The sequence below is a fragment of the Octopus sinensis genome, linkage group LG2, assembly GCF_006345805.1.
Source record: "Octopus sinensis linkage group LG2, ASM634580v1, whole genome shotgun sequence".
Lineage (NCBI taxonomy): Eukaryota > Metazoa > Mollusca > Cephalopoda > Octopoda > Octopodidae > Octopus > Octopus sinensis.
Window position 1 is genome coordinate 163,416,316 of NC_042998.1, and position 22,638 is coordinate 163,438,953.

Genomic DNA, 22,638 nt, shown 5'->3' on the forward strand with positions numbered 1-22,638 from the left:
TGTGTTTGTGTCAGCTTTTTTTGACATCACATGATAGTTATAAATGATGTCTTTGGCATACAAGCTTATTTTCAGCAATACAAGATCATTGTCCCACATTTTCAGCCTTCTGTGAAAGCATGTCCAGCCATGGAGGAAATATTACCTTACTTGGAAACAAGTGAGGGTCAGTAACAGGAAGGGAGTCTAACCATAAAAAGACTGCCACAACAAATTCTCTCTGATCCATGCAAGCATGGTAAAGTTGGATATTAAACTGATTGTAATTAGTGAAAAATTGTTTCATTAATTATAGGTTTCTTGTGGTTCAGTTGCTGTTTCATTGCATTTCATTTGACAAGTACTATTTTCACAATTTTCTTGATGGCCTTTTCATGAGTCTTAATTCTTGGCAAACCAAAATGCTTTTATTCCCTTTGCATTTATATAGGCCATATCCTACCAAAATATTCTACCTGTTTTATGTTCATACTGCCAAAATCTGGCCTCTCACACCTTTTTATTTTCAGGAGTCTTAATATTTGGCAAACCAAATTTCTTTGGCATTTAAATGGACCATATCCAGCCAAACTATTCTACCTGTTTTATGCTCATACTGACTAGATCTGGCCTTTCACCCCTTTCCTGCAATATCCTTCTAAAAGTAAACAATCACTTCATCAAATTCTCAAAGCAATCAAATGATGCCTGATTAATTAAAAACTGTGAACAAATGTGCATTTTGCTTGACAAAGTAATCTGAATGCTAAAGGGTCAAATGACAATAAGAATTTAAATGACTACTCAAAAGCTTTGAATCAGCAAAGTATTTCTACACTATATCAAGATTGCATTAAATATCAATGATATTCAGTTTGAAGTTTACATTCTTTTACTTTATTTTTTTCTTTAATTTATTGTTGTTGCTGACACTACAGCTGATGATCTTCCTCCTCCTCCCCTCCTCCTCTTATCAGCTCTGGTTGAGAGGAGACCTGTGATCAAATATATTTCAGCCACAACCATCCTCTCTTTTTAAGTGTATCAAGGAAAACAATCTAAAATAAGTCCTTCCTATTTTTTTTTAATTAATGCAGTGGGGTATAATTCAAGGGAGATTTAACAGCTATTCCTTGCAAGTCAATTTACTTCTTAGAGACCTCCTCCTTTGGCTCATTTATCTGTGTTTACCTTTTGTGTTTAATGTTGGAACTTTACAAATCCAAACATATATGTATTTACAATTCTCTTTCACATGGCAGTCAAGAAATCATGCTATATTCTATCGTCATTCAACACTATCTTTTTAAAGGAATTTTATGATTTACACTGAATGATTCCACAAATATTCCCATTAAAACCACTTAAGACACCTTAATGGAAGTTTGCACAGTTTGCTTTTAAGTTTTATGGACTATGTAGTTTGTCAATATGAATTTTCAGCTGTCAGCTAGGATTGAACTAGTTTCGACATCCTAACTCTGATATCTAACATCTAACCTGTTAGATATAAAATAACAAAAGCAATGAAGATAATCATTTATGACCAAAGATGCACAGGCACAGCTGTCTGGTTAAGATGCTTACTTTGCAACCATGTGATTTCGCTGACTTCATCGAATTTTTTGATGATGAGAGGTCACTAATGGGTGACCTGCAGGTAGGTGGAGTGGTGTAATATATGAACTGAGGACTCCTGCAGAATGATGGGGTGGGGGTTTAAAAAAGTTACACGCTGTCAGTGGAAGATATCCAGTGGAAAATTAAGGAGACTATAAGAGGAATTTGTGATGGTGACCTTATAAAAAAGACAGATAGTAAAGTTAGTAGAGATACCTCTTTGGTCATGAATGACCATGAGATTGCACCCTTGAAGTTACCCTCTGAGGCACAAGTCCAAGTAAGGTTGTTTATGGAAGACCAGCAGTCACCCATGCATACCAGCATCCCCTTTCCATGCCACCGATGTTATCCAAGGGAAAGACAAAGCCACTACAGCTTGGCACCAGTGACATCGCAACTCATTTCTACAGATAAGTGAACTGGAGTAATGTGAAAGATCTGGGAAATGAATTCACAACCTCACGGTCATATGCTTGATGCTCTAACCACTGAGCCATGCACCTTCAAGACTGATACCAGTATGGAAAAACAAATATCAAAATAAATGCAATGATAGTAAAGGAGTAGTAGGCTGGAGATCTGATCATGGACAATACTGTGTCTGTCTTTTATGATTAACTAATTGAAGAAAAAAATTTAAGGGCTGAACTAGAGTGGTCACATCCAGAACACCAATTACTGGCTGGAGCCAGCCCCTCTCTGATCTGATCCTTAAATGTGGTTCCCTTAAAAACTGCAAAAGGGTTTCAGAAGAGAAGTTAAAGAGCAGTTACCAATTAACATATTACAGCTAATCAAAACAGTATCACAGTACCCAGTTTTATTTTTCATCTGGATTGGTTAAATTTATTGAAAATAGTGGATGACAGTGTCCTTAGATGATGTCACATATGCAAAGGGTCTTTGCTACACTTAAACCACAAATTATATTAAGTCTAATTTTAGAAGAAGATAGGTTTCATGACAGGTGACAAGTGATTATTATAGTACTGAGTATTAAAAAATTGCTGCAAAAATATCAGTTAAAATCTCATTATTATATGAATGATAGCATTTTTGGTAAAAATTACATGATATTAAATTGAATCTGTTGAACTTTTAAGTGTTGCTTGACTGAAAAATATGCATTAACACCATATAGTTTTTATTGATTTTTTTTCTTAAAAATTAATTAAGAATTCTTTTTTAAATAAAACATGTGAACTGTCAATGTGTGTGGTTTTCAATATAGTTGTACTTCAAAGTACAACAGATATTACTTAACTTTTTCAGCATGAATATTGTATATCTATAAATGCAGGAAGTTACATAATACGTTTTATGTGAGAACCATGATATAGCCATAATTATACCATCTGTTTTTTTAGGTGGGGTTGAATTTCAGGTATAGTGTACATCAATCTGAGAAATCCAGACATTTTTATGAGTGCAAAAGGAATGGATAACTACCTGGATGTGTGAAAGCTAGCTAAGGTCATGGCTAAAATAGCCTCATCTACATGTATGTTCATGTGGGTCAGTGGTATTAGAATTAGGTGGAAATTTGATGCTTGTTGCTAGGGGAAATAAAATTTTTCTTTGATCATTTTAAACAAAAATTTTCAGCATTATGACAGTCACTGATTAAGTATAATTACCATCAAGACTTGTCAACATTGTAAGGGATGAAGAAGTAAGCTGATGACTACTTAACCTTAGTTCCAGGTTTCTGTGTTCTGAGTTCAAATTCTGCCAAGGTTATCTTTGTCTTCATTCTTTCAGGGACAATGAATAAAGTATCAATCAAGTGCTGGTGCAACATGTGTCCCTCTAGTTTCCATATCCGAGGTTCCTGGATGATTCACTACGTCAATGGTGTTGGAGTTGAATGTTTGTGTCTACTTGGGCACCTGTAATCAGTTGTGAAATCAAGTATATATTGATACCAAGTTATCCGCACTAAATTACAACCATTCATACATACATATATATAAATAAATACATACTCACAAACACATATAAGCATATAAATATGAGGATAGATAGATAAATAGATAGACAGAGAGATGTGTGTATTACTCTGTGTGTGTGTGTAGCATACAGTTATCAATAGTTTGAAAGCAAAAGTTAACTCCAGCAGTTTGTATGGCTTTGATGACATCTCAAGTTCAGGACGTTGCTCCAAAGAAAACACTTACAAGGATAATTGGTACCACATGATGGTACTGTGATGGTACCATCATATGAGTCATAAAAATAGATTTATTTTCCCCTTTTTATTTACAAGAAGTAAGGTTATAGGAGGTGACGGGAGGAGATTGCAAAAAATGTTGATTTCTAACAAAATATAGGGGATAGCTAAAGTTGATTATGTTGATTCCAGAAGTTGTCTGGTATTATATTTTATTGATCTAGGAAGAATAAATGCAAAACTGACATCTATGAGATTTGAGCTATGAACATAAAGTTAACACCACAAAGCATTTTGTCTAACATTCTACCATTTCTGCTTATCATACCTCCATCTTTCAGGTAGAGATTAACAAAGATGTTTGTATTTTATTTATCTTTTTTTTTTTGACTTGTTTCAGTCAGTGGATTGTTAGCATACTGGAGTGCCGCCTTGAAGGGTTTAGTAGAATAAATCAACCCAAATGTAGTACTTATTTTATCAACCTCTTTTTACAAAGCCGCTAAGTTACAGGAATGTAAACAAACCGTGGGAGTGGTTGTGTGGTAAGTAGCTTGCTTACCAACCACATGGTTCCGGGTTCAGTCCCACTGTGTGGCACCTTGGTCAAGCCTTGTGAGTGGATTTGGTAGACGGAAACTGAAAGAAGCTTGTCATATATATGTATATGTATATATATGTGTGTATGTTTGTGTGTCTGTGGTTGTCCCCCCCCCTCAGCAACATCGCTTGACAACTGATGCTGGTGTGTTTACGTCCCTGTAACTTAGCAGTTCAGCAAAAGAGACCAATAGAATTAGTAAGTCCTGGGGTCGATTTGCTCGACTAAAGATGGTGCTCCAGCATGGCCTCAGTCAAATGACTGAAACAAGTAAAAGAGTAAAAGAGTAAACCAGCACCAGTTTGCTAAAGAGTGGTAAGGAATAAACACAAAGACACACAGCCAGGTTTTTTTTGTAAACTTAGAGGATATAAAACTCTGCTGTCTCTCATTAATTTTTCTCCTTCCAAACTCTGCCCCTGTAAAAAGGATTGTGTCTGAAGCATTGACTTCTCCATTCCACACTACAAGTTCACTGTACAATTTTTATTGGTTTCGCTTCATAACATAGGTCTTGCCAGCAGAGAACAACTCTAGCTTCCTTGGAGTTTGTCTGATCATGTGTGTGTGTGTGTGTGTGCATGCATGTGTAGTGTGTGTAGGCATGGTTGTGTGTAAGAAGTTTGCTTCCCAACCACATGGTTCCAGGTTCAGTCCCACTGCAAGTGCCTTCTACTACGGAATCAGGTTGACCAAAGCCTTGGAAGTGGCTTTTGATGATGGAAATTGAAAGAAGCTCTTCATATTTATATGTCTGTGTGTCTGTGTCTGTGTGTTTCCTCACCACTACTTGATAGCCCCATAACTTAGTGGTTCAGCAAAGAGACCAACAAGAATAAGCACCAGGCTTTAAAAGAATAAGTAATAAAAAATTCTTCAAGAATAAAAGATAAAACATATATATATTTCGTTTTGGGATTTGGTTTGCAAGATTCTTTACATGAGTTCATGTGTTGAAGCATATTCTGTTTTCTCTGGGGAGAGTCATTTTCTTTTTGTGCCTTATAATATAACACACTCACCAGTAAAATTTCCACTTTTTTCTTATTTTTATTTTCCTAAAATTTTCGTTGCATCTTGCAACCTTTTCATTAGTCTTGACTCAAATACTATTTCAAAACTATTGAAAAGGTTGCAAGATGCAACAAAAATTTTAGAAAAATAAAAATAAGAAAAAAGTGGAAATTTTACCGGTGAGTGTGTTATATTATAAGGCACAAAAAGAAAATGACTCTCCCCAGACACAATATATATATATAATATATATATATATATATATTATATATATGTAGGTCCCGGGTTGAGTCGGGGTTACCACAGTAAATAAGGTACTCAATACATAGCAGAGTAATTAATTTATTATATAGAAGGAGCTTCTACAGGACTAGAACTGTTTCATTCAAAAGAAATCATCAGGAAGCACAGCTTCCTGATGATTTCTTTTGAATGAAACAGTTCTAGTCCTGTAGAAGCTCCTTCTATATAATAAAATATATATATATATATATATATATATAATATATATATATATATATATATATATATACACATGGTGGGACTTCCACACAGTTTCTCATCTACCAAATTCTCTCTCAAAGCATTGATCAGCCCAGGACTACTGTAGAAGACACTTGCCCAGTTCACTATGCTATGGTTTGGAACCCAAAACCACATAGTTGAAATCAAGCTTCTTAACTGCACAGCTTGGCCTGCCCCTGTCCCTGGGCATGAACTGCAAACCTGCATGTTTTCCTTGCAATTGTTGATTTGCATAAGTTTAAATAGAACATTAACAACATCAAGTGTATTGGTTTTTGAGGGACTGTAAAGGCTATAGGCTCTGCACCTTAATTCAGACTGAAGAAATAATAGGGAAAAAAAGTAAAAGATTCTCAGACAAAAATGACTTTTGGTAGTTCTTTACATTTTCAGCTTAAATCTCATTGTGGTCTTCTTCTTTTTCTTCTTCACCCCCCCTTTCCTCTTCTACTTCTTCTACACCTTTTTCTTGTACTTCTTTTCCCCCACTCCTACTTCTTCTTTTCTTTCTTTTGATCCACATTACCCACATCATCATCATCATTATCATTGTTCGACCGTGGTCGAGACAATGGAATTTACCATGCTACGCCAGACTTCACGGTCGATCATGGCATTACGGAGGTCCTGTTGCTGGATGCCTGTATCCCTGGAGATTACATCAGGGTAGGAGATTGTGCGCCCTCTGGTATTGCGAGTAGATGGCTTCCAGAGGAGAAGAGTAGAAATTACTTCTTTTTCAGCTCTACAACATTACCCACACAAAGACACACACACGCACACACAGACACACACACACACAACACACATGTGCACACACACACATGTGCACACACACAGACATACTCACACAGTGTTACACACACAAGCTTTTATTACCACCACTACCACTACCACCACCACCACTGCCATCACCACCACTGCTGCTGCCACTTGGTATTGCTACCTGGACACTTCAGTAACAATTAAAATGAAAAGAAAGAACATGAACACATACATTACTAATAATTAAAGGCTTAATAAAAAAAGGTGCACTGGCAGAATTGTTAGCATGCTAGACAAAATGCTTAGCAGCATTTCATCCATCTTTATGTTCTGAGTTCAAATCCTGCCGAGGTGAATTTTGCCTTTCATCCTTTTGAAGTTGATAAAGTAAGTACCAGTTAAGCACTTGGCTTGATCTAATCGAATTACATCCTCCCCAAAACTGCTGGGCTTGTGCTAAATATTGGAAACCAGTATTTGAAGGGCTAATGACAATGAGTGTGGGTAGTAAAGGGAGGATGATGGCAAGCTGAGAAAGGAGAAGGTAGCAGCAGTGTATTGAGAAGAGGGAGAAAGTGTGAGGAGGAGAAAATGGACGAGAAAGAAAGGAGTGGGATGAAGGGGATGAAGGAGCAGATGTAATGGAGGAGAGGAGCTGAGTTAACTCCCTTTACTACTACAACTACCCACCACTACCACCACCATTAGTAATAGCACTATTATTGTTTACAAATGATTATTTTTCTGGAAAAGGAAAGAAAAAGAATAAAATAAAAGAGAAAGGTGAAAAAGGAAAAAGAAATATATATTTTTTAGTGAATTTCTTCTTTGTAGCTTTTATTATTTCTAGTATTAATGTTATAACATTTATGATATGAAAGTGATAAAATGTAGCTGTACCTTTATAAAGAATAACAATTCTTTGCATGGCCAAGCTAATTACCCAGTGCTATGTGAAGGTTCTGCCAGATAGTTAAATATCCAAGAAAGAATTACATCAAGAGTTGGCGGGAACGGAACAGAGAAAGAAAAATAATAATCATCATCATCATAATGATAATAATTACAATAAATGATGAAAATAAAGTGCTTGTTACTTTTTATCCAACAGTCTTGTCTTTTGAAAAATGAGGGGAAAATCCTCGTTATACGTATATGAGGCGATGTTATATCACAGGTATGTTTTTATATCATGAAGGTAACAGGGAAAATTGCTGACACCTATAGGTACAAATTGTAAGATAATTCTGGGTTCTCCCAAGCTTTGATGTCATCTCAAGTTGAGTTCACCGGGATTTTTGGCAAAGATAAAACAACATGCATTGAAAATAGTCTCTTTGTAATGTGATAACTAAAACATATATATATATATATATATATATAAAAAACAGATATTAAATATTCTGTCGATTTCTGTGCCAAGATCAAAGATTTTGGCTGAGAATTAACCCAATCTGTTAATAAACTCAGTAATTCATTCTATGATGTGATTATAATTTTTTTTTTCTTTTTATAAATAACTCATAGAAGAAGAGATTTTCCCACGGCCTTTACAAGACCTCCTGTACCAGTAAGAATGATAGTGTTGGTATTCAACATTTTTGGGAAGGATAAAAGCAAAGTGTTTAAAGCAGAATTTGGAAGATATGAATGATGTGAAGGGATGATATTATTTTGGGTATACCTGTGTGCAGGTAGCAGATACCTTGTTAGTTCAGAGTTGCAAGAGGTCATTTTGTTATTGTAATCAAGCCCCCATTGAGCTCTGATTAAGCTGACCTTTGATCAAGGCCATTCAAAACTTGAATATTTCTTCTTTTTGTATATTCAGGACTTATTTTCATGCCCATATTCAGAGTTTAATGGTGGCTGTCCATGGGAACTTCTGAAGTAAATAGCATAGTTTTCATGGCTGAACCTGTTGGAAAATTAGTGAAGAAATTTTAGATATAGAAGCTGAACCTAAAACCAAGAAGTCTTGCAATAAACTTTGCAAAGAAAGAAAGGAGCTTTGTTAGCAAGAAAGAAAGCAGGTTTTGTCTGATATTGGGGATGTAGCCATGCTCAGTATGAAGGAAAAAATGTAAGTAGTAATACCATTCAGCAGGGATCTCAACTATCAGGCTATGAACCAGGACTAGGACATGAATCATTTAGTACAAGACTACACAGGAAGAATAAATTTTTTGATTTATCAGCTATTGCACTCTTCAGTGTGTTTTTGCATTATAAAACAATAAACGTCGCCCTTTTCAAGCCTAACCAGGCTCATGGGCCCGGTTTCCTGATTTCTGTGGCGTGTCCACCCCACCAGCTGGACGGGATGCCAGTCCATCGCAGCGATACTCAAGAAACAGGAAGAGAGAGTGAGAGAAAGTTGTGGTGAAAGAGTACAACAGGGTTCGCCACCATCCCCTGCCAGAGCCTCGTGGAGCTTTTATGTGTTTTCGCTCAATAAACACACACAACACCTGGTCTGGGAATCGAAACCACGATCCTCCAACCATGAGTCCGCTCACTAACCACTGGGCCATTGTGCCTCCACGTTTTTGTATTATATGTATATTATATATGTAATAATTATATTATACATTATGTACTTTATTCTGTTTTGTTGTGTTTTTGTTATCCTTGTCTGAGGAAAAATTGTCTTGCAGGAAACCCATCCTTGGTGTAAAAGGGGTTGAGAAATGCTGCCATGCAGACTCTGTATTAAAGAGTAGGTACAAGTGCACAACATTTACTGTGGATTTATATGCAGATTGATAAAAAAACAAAGACTTGTTGCAGATTTACAGGAGTAATTAACATTAAGGAATCATAAAATAAATCTTTTCAAATACATAGAAGGCTCTTTTAAAGTAGTTGATGACTACCTTTACCTAAATAACTTAGCAATGGAATAACAACGGTGGGCGGGTATCTGAAACAGCAGATCCAGAAAAATTCTCTTGAGCTACCTGTTTTTTCTCTTAGATACAGAAATTATTTCTTCAGGTTCTTCATCACCAAGGAGTTCTTCAGCCAGCATTTTGAAAAACCTACTTCTTGGCTGGAGTTTGTTCTTCTGTTTGAATTGTGAGTGCTTTTAAGTATATAACAAAGAAGCATTGTATGATGCTGTATCAGGCAGGTTGAAAAACACTGCTGTTGGCCATTTTCCTGTGGCTCATTTCACTGAAAATGATCTAATCAGCTGGTCGAGTATGTCATGGTTCTCAAACATTCAGGAAAACACATGTTTCTTGATACAAATTTATTATTTCTATCTACAAAATAAAATATACTATTGACAGGGAGTAGGCCAGTCTATGTTCTTACAAAGCCATTTAAAAATTTAAAGCCCAAATTCAAAATTTTTACCAAAAGAACTAGGGATAAGAAGTTCAAGATGTAGTATTAATTTACAGCACCATTGATTCAAATTAAATAATTCTTTTTGTATTTAAAAAATGGCTTCAACACAAAGAAGACCACTGTAGTCACTTTCATATTTTTGAGGATTAATAATAATTTGTTGGTATTTCCTTTACTGATGCTGAAAAGATGAATTGCTAAGATCACCTTATCAGAATTTGAACTAAGAACATAAGAAATATGACTAAATATTATGAAACTACAATGGATTTCTTCAGTGTTCCACTGATTCTGCCAATCTACTGTCTAGGTTTCCATTCTACAGACAACATATTTTTGGTATTTTTATATCTTCTATTTTTTTTTTATTTCACTGAAGGTGATGGAGAATGGATTTATTCATTTATATCTTTCTATTGTTTTGTGTTGCTTATATACAAACACACACATACACACTGATAAATACATATAAACACTCCACATGCATACATATGCAACCACTCTCACAAACACACAGGCAAGCAGATACATACATGCACATGCACACACTTTCAAACACATGCATACTCAGCATAATCACAGACAAAACACATACACACATTCACATGCAAAGACACATAGACATGGAGACACACTGACACAGTTTATTCATATGTACATTCATACATACAAACATACATACACAGACACATACACACATGCAAAGAAATGAAATGAGATAAAATATTTAAAAACAACAACAGCTAAAAGAAGACTAGGTAGATTAATATAATATTTTTCTCGGAGTTATTGGCAAGCTATACCAAAAATGCCGTCTCCCCTCTCAAAGAAGAATGCACCTGTCATAACAAATTTATCACTCATTCATCTAGTATAACTGGGAGTTACCAGTAGCTAAATATGATGGACCAAGGATCAGTGTTTTTTTTTTTTTATTATTATTCCAGTGTCCTCAATTGTTTCCTAAAGCTTTAGGAGCAAAAGAATGGCATGATTTCTAATACATGGAATTGTTGTTGGCAAAGACAAAGAGTGTTTGTTTATAATACTATGAATCTCCAATTCTGTTAATGGAAAACTTAGACTGAACTTATTAGCTACTTACTTATTATTTCTTTGTCTCCAGTATAGTGTTGTGGTATTACAATAAGTGTGTGTGTGTGTGTGTGTGTGTGTGTATGTGTGTGTGTAGAATCATTTGAAGTTTCGTTGAATGAAACATTTATGTAAAGTCATATTTAATAAGCATGAAAACACTTGGATACAGGATGGGAGTGTGATCAATCTCTTTAAATGTCTTTACATGAATATTAAAAAACACATACACACACACACATAGATGTGTGTGTATATCTGTTTATGTGCGAGTACATATATATATAATCAGTAGTATGGAAAACGGATGTTAAATAATAATGACTGAAACAAGTAAAAATAAAGATCATCTATTTGTATGTATACGTCAATATATATATACATATATATATATATACAGAGAGAGAGAGAGAGAGAGAGAGAGAGAGAGAGAGAGAGAGAGAGAGAGAGAGAGAGAGAGAGAGAGACAGACAGACAGAGAGAGAGCGACAGAGAGAGAGAGAGAGACAGACAGACAGACAGACAGAGAGATATGTACTTGCATAGCAAGTGACCTGATCTGAGATCGTGTGCTGGAATGAAAACAATTGCAGCGTGGAAGGTGTTTATAAGCCATTTTAAAACAAATACCGTTATATTCACTTCAACATTTAAATTTAATTTGCCAAAATATTGTCGCAGCACAGAATTTTGTCATTGAACAGGTCGCGGTCTCAAAACGACGACAATACTTTGGCAAATTGAATTTAAATGTTGAAGTGAATTTAACGGTATTTGTTTTTAAATGGGTTATAAACACCTTCCACGCTGCAATCATATATATACATATATATATATATATATATAATATATATATATATATATATATATACCGGAGTAAACACATAAATGTGAAACAAGGTGGAAAAAAGAGTACTCAAATACCAGTGGTAGAGTAATATGCTTTATTATTAAATAAAGTATATATATATATATATATATATATATATATATATATATATATGCATGTATGTATGATATATATATGCATGTATGTATGATATATATGTGTGTGTGTGTTGGAGTATACGTGTATGTGTACGTATCCCGCGACAGACACACATATGTATCGTATTTATCGTCTGCAATGCCACGATGACTGACAAATTCGTGTATAATTAAGTAACGAGAATTATCTACCTTCAGTTAGGTGACCCGTTAAATAATCGTTTTCTTTATTGACAGTTGTCGTCACTAGGAGTCACCTGTGGCGGGAGATTGTTATACATTACCGTGTTTGAAAAGTCAGGTGGTAGCAACATCTCGTTCGTAGTTAACAACAACAAAAGAGTAATTCGCTTGTCTTTCCCCGTCTCCTTCCAATTATCCTTCCTTCATTACGTGCAAATTATTTATTTATTTAAATTATCTTCTGTTGAATATGTTGTATAAAATATTTTCCCTTTCTATAGTGACATTTTTAGAGAACAAAAAACAAAGTGGAGGATTTTTAATAAAGAAGACGTAATTTACCTCACCGATGTAAAAATAATCAACAACAAAATCTATCGGTAGGTCTTTTTTTCTTCTCATTAATATTAATTATTTAATCGTTGATAATAAAGTTTTTCCTTGTCTTCTTCATATGGTATGTTTCTATTATATTGAAAATATTATTTCTATAATATAGACAATATTTCCGGACAAGATACATCCCTTATTAAATTTAAGCCCTGTCAAGTTTAACTTTTATACTCATCCTTCTAGAGTTAATAAAACAAGTACCGGTCAAATACTGTCTGTGGTCGATTTAAAATAATTGTTCCTCACTCTAAACAATTTATATTCTTGTTGCTTTTAATCTGAAATGTAATGAGCGTTGTAAAACTTAAGTTATATCTGTGAACCGGTTTCGTTTCCCAGTAGTATTTATTTTCTCCGTCGAACATATTTTGGAATGCGATCGTCTCTTTTAGTCGATATCTCAGCTTCTGACATTGAAATTCTTGGCGTCTGTGATTCGTATTCCATTCCTATTTCAAAATGTCTGTGATTCATATTCCATTCCCATTTCAAAATGTTTTACATAATTGATAATCATATCGGAGAAGTTATGCGTGTAGCATTTTCTTTCACCTAAACCTGCATTTAAAAAAAAACTTTGATGAAATTTCCCTCGTGCTGGAATATCTGGTAATTTGAAGGGTTATCTTTGGTTTTAATTGGGAAAGTCATTTGAGTGACTTATTTTCCCGAAGGCTGGTTAAGCATGCCAATGTGATTAGCACAGTTCCGAGCAATGGACATTCACCGAACTTAAAGAAAGCCGTTAATGCCAAATTCAGCGAATTTGACATTAAAAGAGCTGTTCGGTTCATCTCTGTCCTCCCTGACCCGTACACTATAGATTCCCCCACTCGGTCGAAGGAGAAACATGCTACGGGTAACTACACCGGTCCGACACACCAGTTTTGTTTTACAATCTGTTTCCAGCCCAGACAACGTCAGGAAAGCGATTGAATCATTTCCTGGCGTATATGTGTATATATCGTCTGCAATGGCACGATAACTGTGACCTACAATCCAAGGAATCGTCAAAGACATTTCCCATTCTGTCTTTGTGATTTGAGAGAGACTTAGTTATTATTTTTGGTGACATGAGTGACCGTGTAGTGCACTCATGGGGCAACATTTTTGAGAGAGTCATATAAGACATGGTTCATTATCATTAAGCGTGCTCTCAGAAAGTCCTGCAGGCCGCGGTTTGCTCAATTAATTCTAGACCACCCTCCTCAACAAAGGACTGATTGCCCAGTAGGTTGTCATACTCTCTTCATCAGATTGTTGAAGTTAACATCAGTCAAAGCTGATGTTTAAGTATCGATAAACAAGAACAGAACTCGAAAGTCATATGAACTGTATCATATTTATTTGTGGAAAATTATAACCAAACTTCAAAAAGATATGACCTATACCTGAGCCAACCTACTCAGCAGCTTTAGAAACCTAAGTGGAGAGGTTGGCTTGGACCACATCAATTGTAATATATTTTGATGTCTCATAGATGACGGTTATTATTTTGGAGTAGATTTACCAAGTTTGTAGCGTGTTTCAGTTCTCATTTAATAATAATAATAATGAAATTATTGTATACAGTGCTCAGGTGCACCACAACTTGTCAAAAGTGCGTATAAAGCATATGCAGTAATGTACAAATGTCTGGAAAGTGAACAGTGTATAAGTCAGATACATGCTTGCGTGTGTATGGAGGGGAGAAAATCAGGTGTAGTGTTGGCGAATCTCAGGAAGCATGGAAGTTTTGAAGAATGCAGTGCTCCGACAACTAACAACTGATGCCGGCAGTTTGTTCCATACTTCAGCAACTCTTAGTGTGAAAAAAAATGTTTCCGAAAGTCATGGGAGCTGTGCTGTTTTCTGACTTAAAGCTGTTTCATATCTGTACTGAACTAAATTGCAAACTGGAGGTTATAGAACTCACAGATACCAGCAAATATATTACAGTATTAAAGAAATGAAATGAAAGACAGCATAAACACATGACAAATACAATATTTGAAAGGAGAATTTGAGGGAACAAGTATTCACTTATATCGTCCCATTTAACCCTGTAACATTCAGATTAAATTTTATTCTTATTTATCCAAATTTTAAAAAAATTAATCATATAATATCTTGTAGCTTCAAGATTTTGAAGATGTGTTTAATTTGAGAATGATGTTGTAGGGTAGGTGTGAGAGGCTGGATCTGGTAAGTTTCAGCATAAAACAGGTAGAATATTTGAGCTGGATATGGCCAGTTTAAATGCTAAGAGTGCACTCCCTCTGATTTTGTTTCCCCATAACTTTCAGAAATATAGATCTTTTTTATAATGAAATTTTCTACAAATACTTTTTAGATGTAGATTACCATTATATTGGAATTTAGTGCTAAAAAATTGGTGGGTACACTCACATACATACTGACACACATCACTTTTTTTTTTCAGGTTCTCATTTTGTAGACATTTTTTTGTTATGTGTATCTGTATGCATGTGTACATGCTCACCAATTTTCGTTTTTAAAGTCCAAGTATAATTGTAATCTGCACATTCTGAAAGGTATCTATAGAAAATTCCATTAGAAAACTTCCATTTTTATGAAAGTTATGAAGAAACAAAGTCTATGGTGTGAGGCACACTTATTTAGGTATACCGATTTTACTGCAAAACATCCTAGATGTGCATAGAATTATAACCGAAGATTAAGGCCACTTCTGTCAATCTAACCAGAGTGTCTATATAATCTCTCGATTTGCTATAAATAACAGCTAAAACTTTGTCAAATCTTACCCTAGTGTACTAAAAGAAAATGACTACTGGAAAATGCAATCTTTGATATACATAAAAAAAAACATAATGGTCATGGTTAGAATGCATTTGATCATAATTCTTCTAGATCATGACTGACCTGGGGGTTAGACAATATTAACAACTTCATCTGTGAATCTTAGGCTTTGAGTCGTTACAAAAATTATTGTTATTGTCCGTCTGCGTGTATATATATATATATATATATATATATATATATTTATATATACATACATATGTATATCTACATATATGTATGTAAAACAAGAGTTGGAAGGGTCAGTAGCAAATGATGTTCAAACAGCATAAGTCTTCTGTCAACGAACTTTTCCATCCATCTCCCTTTGTATTTTTTTTTTATCAATAATTCTCCTTTACGTACATTTTATCAACTAATTTTATGTATTTTCTTTCAACCACCCTTACTCTTTCTCTCATTATTCTCCTTTCGAAGTTCATTCATAGCTTTTACTTTGACCTCAGATTCTTGTTTATTTGTTTCTGTCTCCCACTCTTGTTTTCTTCTTCTGCCCCTTCATTCATTCTAAAGAAGTGCTGTCGCCAAAAGCTTGCTGTTTGATGATAAACCTACTCAGGCATTTATACGTCTGCACTTTAGACTGAGGACATTTTATTACTGTTTGAAAAGCAACTCTTTTATTATTTGTGTGTATGGCAACGGAACGAGATAACTATTCTCTAAATATAGTGAAGGAAACCATTCGGGCACAGTATACATATGTGTTGATATATATATATATATTATATATATATATATATATATATATATATAAAGTATATATTACATACATGCCTATATCTGTGTGCGTGTCTATATATGTGTGTATGTGTGTATATATATGTATGTGTGTATATATATGTATGTATGTGTGGATATATATATGTATGTATATATATATGTATATATATGTGTGTGTGTATATATGTATATATATATATATGTGTGTATGTGTGTATATATATGTATATTTATATGTGTGTATATATGTATATTTATATGTGTGTATATATGTATATGCGTATGTATGTATATATATATATATATGTGTGTGTGTTTGCATACATATATTTGTATGCATATAGATAATACACGTACATGCTGCATGCACACATCTGTCTATCTATGACATATCTTTCTCTCTCTCTATATATATATATGTAGAGAGAGAGAGGGGGGGGAAATATGAATGAATTTATATAGATATAAGTATGATTATGTGTACATATATAGATATATGCATGAATGTATATGTATGTATGCCTGTATGAATGTGTGTTGTGCACATTCATAAGTGAATGTACACAAATGAAATAGGTAAATGAAATATATTCATTTATTCTGTTTACACACAGACACACACACTCCCTCCTTCCCTTTCTCTCTTTCTCTCTCTCTCTCTCCCCTATATGTTTCCATAAAATATTGTGTATGCCTGTTCATTATACATAGTTAGCATGTGTCAGTGAAATTGTGTACGTTAGTGTATATGAGTATACATACCTCATCTCTTCCCTCACACTGACACAAAGAGGGCTACAAATTTCGAGATAAATACTTGTCTCCGTCAATTACTTCGACAAGATGGAGGGAAGTGAGAAACACTTGCGTAGAGAAGCCTTATCATCGACATGTATCTAATTAGGTACCGTTATAAAACAGTTATATAGGCTGAGTGAATGGCTGTGTAAGATAACGTTGTGTGTGTGTGTATGTGACATGGGGAGAAAGCTGGCAAGGCATTTGACGTTTGTAACCTTAAGCTCTTTTCTTTCTTGCTTTCAGATTTTCTTCTATCGATATTTCTTAAGATTTTTCAAATTTCAGTAAATTAATTAAAGTTACCTCTAACACATACATGAATGGAAGGGAAGAGTTGTCTCATTTGCTAAGATTCTGGGGCAGAGTTTATGGAGTGAAAATAAAAACAAGAGCTCAAAGAAACTAATAATGGTCTATGTGTCAGCAAAAACTTATTTAGCTATGTTGGCAAATTTGGGTAAATTTGCTTGCTGTATGGAGGCAAATATTGTGACATTTCAATGAAACCCTTCTTTTTCCTTTTCTCTCAAATGAAAGTTTTTGGAAATTAAAGGATTTTTGTCTTCCCATAGCATACAATTATCTCAATGTTTACAAACTTTAAATTGTGAGCTGTGAGCTTCCTTTACAAATTCCCAAAGAATATTATCTCAGCTCTTGAGAAGTATAGCCTATAGATTTAACGAGGAAAGGCCAGGTGTGGTTTAGACATCTCTGAAAAGTTTGCCCTCCCTGCTCCCTCATCCCTGATATTTCTGTGATGAATACTCAGTTCAGTCTCAGTGATAGGCATTCAGTTGTTCAACCAAATATATATATACATATGAATAACAGCTCATACAGCTGTATTTCCTCTGCCGCTACGTTCTGAGTTCAAATTCCGCCGAGGTTGACATTGCCTTTCATCCTTTCGGGGTTGATTAAATATGTACCAGTTATGCACTGGGGTCGATGTAATCGACTTAATCTCTTTGTTTGTCTCCTCTATGTTTAGTCCCTTGTGGGCAATGAAGAAATAAGTGTGCTAAGTGATATTGCTGTATTTACTTCACAAGTTGTGATCATGTGCATGCTGTAGTCTGCAATTTTGTCATGGACAAGAAGTTGGAACAAAAAAGCCAACGTTAAATTCTATATTAAACTTGGGAAGTCTGCTACAGAGACATTAAGTATGCTTCAGGTATGACCCTAAGATGAAGCAGCAGTCGTCACTATAGAAGAGCCCGTCATCTCCATGACTGAAGCTGGCATGATAGTGCTGTAGCTCAGTCAAGAGCATGCTCATTGCTTTTGTTTTGACATCTGCAGTATTGTGCATCAAGAATTCATCCCCCAGGGCCAGACCATCATTTGAGAGTTCTACTGTGGTGTTAGGTAAATAAATTATTTTTTATTAAACATAGCTAGTCCAGGTACCTTTAGATACCACTTCATGTATCCACCACAGAAATATCGGGGATGAGGGAGCAGGGAGGGAAAACTTTTCAGGGATGTCTAAACCACACCTGGCCTTTCTTTGTCTACATCTATAAGCTATACTTCTCAAGAGCTGATATTTGGCGAAAGCAATCAGATCTGTGGAGCACGAAGAATTGAATTCTTCACCGAGCTCTCTTCACTCATGAGTTTCTTGCCGAAAGCATGGTGTCACTTCCTTACCTGCCCTATTTACTAGATTTAGCAATGCAGACTTCCATCTCTACCCCAAGATGAAAATGCAGCTCAAAGGTTGCTGTTTTAACACCATTGTCAAGATCCAGAATGAATTGCAGAAGGTCTGTGACTCACAGAAAATTACTTCTAGGCTGGATTCCAAAAGTGATAGGACTGGTATATTGCTGTACAAGGTGACTTATTTGAAGGAGATGATGTTAAAACTTGGGTAAATAAGTTATTTTTTATTAAACATAACTAGTCCAGGGACCTTTAGATATCGCTTCATGTAAAATTATGAGCTTCCCTCTATGATTAATCAAGCTTGTCCTGATGTTATAGCCAGGTTACAGGTGCAATGTAGCTGTAAACACTTGTGCAAGACTTTAACACTCTATCTATTTATGCCAGGTAAATCTAACTCCAATTTCTTGATCAATGGCATGGATATGAAAACATAAAAATTATAAAATTATGAAAAATAACAAGAGAGCAGCAGATACAAAATTTCAGCCATACTTAAGCAGCCAATAGAAAAAAAGTCTGCTTATGGCTTTTCAAATTGATGGAGATTGTAACCAAATTCATTTAACCCTTTAACATTTAAACCAGCCATATCTGAGCCAAGCATTCTATTTGTTTTATGTTCAGACTGGTCAAATCTGGCCTCCCATACATATCCTACAATGTCATTCTGAAAAATAACAATTGCATCATTGACTTCACAAAGCTATAAGACAATGCATGTGTAATTCAAAACAAATGAATAAATAAGTATAACATTTGACAGAGTAATCTGAATGCTATAGGGTTAAATTGCCTCCATTCATCTTAAAAAAAAAAAAAGGACACAGAATACAAAAAGTCCAGATAATTACAACTAGAATGACTTAGATCATTGATCTGTTCACTCAGACCACTAAGGAAACTTCTGTATTTTTGCTTAATGTTCAAAAAATAAAAGGAAAATCACCTTCAAATCACTCCCAATCATCTTAAATGCGAATGTGAATTTGTTTTAAGAATAGGAACGAGACAATAAGTAAATCAAAAGGACAGAGATTAATAAAGATTAGAATTAAAAAGAAAAAAGCATCTATCTTGACATGTCATAACTTGGTGACCTTGCAGAAAAGATATCTGTTGTTAAATATTCTTTTACTGGCTTTGGTTATTAGTGTGTGACCAAACTGTGGCAGCACATTCAATGATATATTGAATATGTCAGCCCTACGACTTGGCTGGTTATTTTCTTTAATGACTTTCAGAAGAGGAATGGCTGAGTTCTCTTGTATGAGACATAAACTTAGAACATGAAGTGACATCTTTTAAAAATAAGATGTATGTTGTGCGATATTCTACCACTTCTTCCACCCACTGCCTTATATATATATTATCACATAAACACTATGTGTTACTATTAGTTTCATATGCTGAGAACAGGTCAAACATTGTTTAGTAACATGTCTGGCATCCCAGCACAATCATTAGACACTGCCCACATGGCATAACAAACAAAAGACGGGGCAAGAACAGTACACTGTGTGTGTGTGTGTATTGTTTTGGAATTTGGTTTGCAAGATTTTTCATGTGAGTTCATGTGTTGAAGCATGTGGGAGAGTCATGCTCTTTTAGTGCCTTATAATTTAACACTCTCACTGGTAAAATTTCCACTCATTTACTTATTTATTTTTCTAAAATGTTCATTGCATCTTGCAACCTTTATAATAGTTGTTGACTCTCTCCGTTATTTAAGCTGCGTTCTTTTTGTTTGTTTGTGCGTATGTGTGTGGGTCAGTGTGTGTGCACATATATGCATGCCTGTAAGTATGTGTATGCATGTGTGTGTGTATATGTGTATGTTTGTATGTATGTATGTATGTATGTATGTATTCTGCATATTTGTGTTTTATGTGTTCATGTTTGTGTGTTTGCATGTGTGTGTGTGTGTGCATGTCTGAGTGTGTCTGTCTCTGCGCGTGTGTATAGGTTTTTGTGACTATGTACTGTGTATGGATGTGCATCTCCTTATGTGTGTGTGTGTGTGTTTCTCCATATGTGTCCTTGTGAGAAGTGTGTATATGGTCATGTGTTTTGAGTCTTCATTTGCATATGTGTGTATGTGTGCTCGTCTGTTCTCATCCCCATCTCTCCCCTTCAACTAATCATGTGGAAGCATTACAAACAGGCTAAGTAATGGAGGAACAGAATTATTATAAGATTGAATTAATCGTGCATTATCTTGTAGCTTCAAGATTTCAATACTGTGTTTGTTTATTATTAAGATGACATTGTAGGATAGGTGTGAAAGGCTGAATCTGACTGGTTTGAATATAAAACAGCTACAATATTTAAGCCCGGTATGACCAATTTAAATGCTAAAAAGCTAAGTTGTTTTGAGTGGCAGTAATGATAAACCATTTTTGTGTATGGATGAAGACAGTTGCTTAAAAAAGTACCGATCTCTAACTGTGGAGGGAACCTGTGGAAGAGGTAGACTCAGGAAGATGTGAGATGAAGTGGTGAAATATGATCTTTAGATGTTGAGTCTCACTGAGGCAATGACAACTGACTGAGACTTTAGAAGATTTTTCTGTGCTTGAGCAGACACAACAAGCTAAGTGAAATTGTAATTATGGCCAGTGTCAGTGACATGTAAAAGGCACCTGTGCCAGTGACACATAAAAGGCACCCTTGCTGCTGACATGCAATAGGCACCTGTACTGGTGACACTTAAAGGGCACCTGTGCTGCTGACACCTAGAGGGCACCTGTGCCAGTGACATGTAGAAGACACCCAGTACACTCTGTGGAGTGGTTGGTGTTAGGAAGGGCATCCGACCATAGAAACCAAGCCAGAACAGATGGTTGGAACCTGGTTCAGCTTACCAGTTCCAGTCAAACCATCTAACCCATGCCAGCATAGAAAACAGACACTAAACGATGATGATAATGTATATTTAGGCTACATTATGTAACGTACAGTGCATTTGTTAAGGTAGATCATTGTAAATCTGGGTGAGGCTTGGCTGCTGCCATTTTTAGCAGGTTGACAAACCAGCTTCCTCATTGGTTTGTTGCTTGTTAGACAAGTCATCCAATGATCATAAGGGTTCCAACTATTACCATCCTATCTATGTGTAGCATACAGGAAACCTAGAGCTGAAGATCCATCCTAGCTTATATATTTTTTTAAGATGGCCATGTGTGTATGTGAGGGAGATTTGTCTATTTTTAGTAGGTCAGCATCGGTTTACTTTTATTATCATTGTGGGTGGATTGGAGCATCTTCATGTAACTTAGGTTAAATGCTTGTAGAGAGGAAAAAGAGAGAGGGTTGAGAATAGTAATTATACAAGTTCTTGTGAAATTTTATAAATAACCACTGTGGGCATTTAAGCTAAAGTATGTGTGTGCATGTTTGTCTATGTGTGTGTGTGTGTAGAGAGAGAGAGAGTGAGAGAGAGCGGGGTATCATATTCAGTTTTTTTATTATTTTGTGAGTCGTCTGATATACAAAATATTCTAACAGCATACAAAGGGCACAGAGTAAAATAATGGAGAATATATATATATATATATATATATATATATATATAATGTATATGTATGTGTGTACATATGTATATGTATATGTACATGTTTATGGATATATGTGTGTAGATATCTATATTTACAAGTGTATGTATGTGTGTGTGTGTGTGTGTTTTAACAGGCTATAATGTCTCTACTTCAAAGAAATCATTCCAGTTTCAACAGACAGTCTCTGATCAAAGTCACTTGCTAAACAAGTACAACCCTACAATTTATAAAATCTTCCAATTGAGATCTTGTAAGAATGAGGCTTATTGGATGGAATAAAATGGATTGAATTAGAAAGGGATACTATAGCGCTATACATGTGATCATAATGATGACTTCCAAAGAAGAAATTGCTTTCTTGGAATTTG

At 35.1% G+C, this 22,638-nt stretch overlaps 1 protein-coding gene across 4 annotated transcripts in view; it reads left to right on the top strand.

The window, feature by feature from the left end:
- The first annotated feature begins 212 nt into the window (after positions 1-212).
- The window catches only part of LOC115226650 (centlein-like), a 410,125-nt gene continuing 387,699 nt past the window's right edge, over positions 213-22,638 (top strand). For 2 of the 4 annotated variants that reach the window (XM_036500368.1, XM_036500369.1), the window contains exon 1: positions 12,395-12,679. Coding sequence is in view for 1 of the 4 variants with exons in the window: in XM_036500365.1 (XP_036356258.1) it covers positions 228-238 (11 nt within the window). In the remaining 3 variants the exon portion in view is untranslated. Of the gene's footprint in view, positions 239-12,394; positions 12,680-15,024; positions 15,067-22,638 lie in introns of those variants that run through there. The other 2 variants (XM_036500367.1, XM_036500365.1) reach the window with 2 other exon arrangements.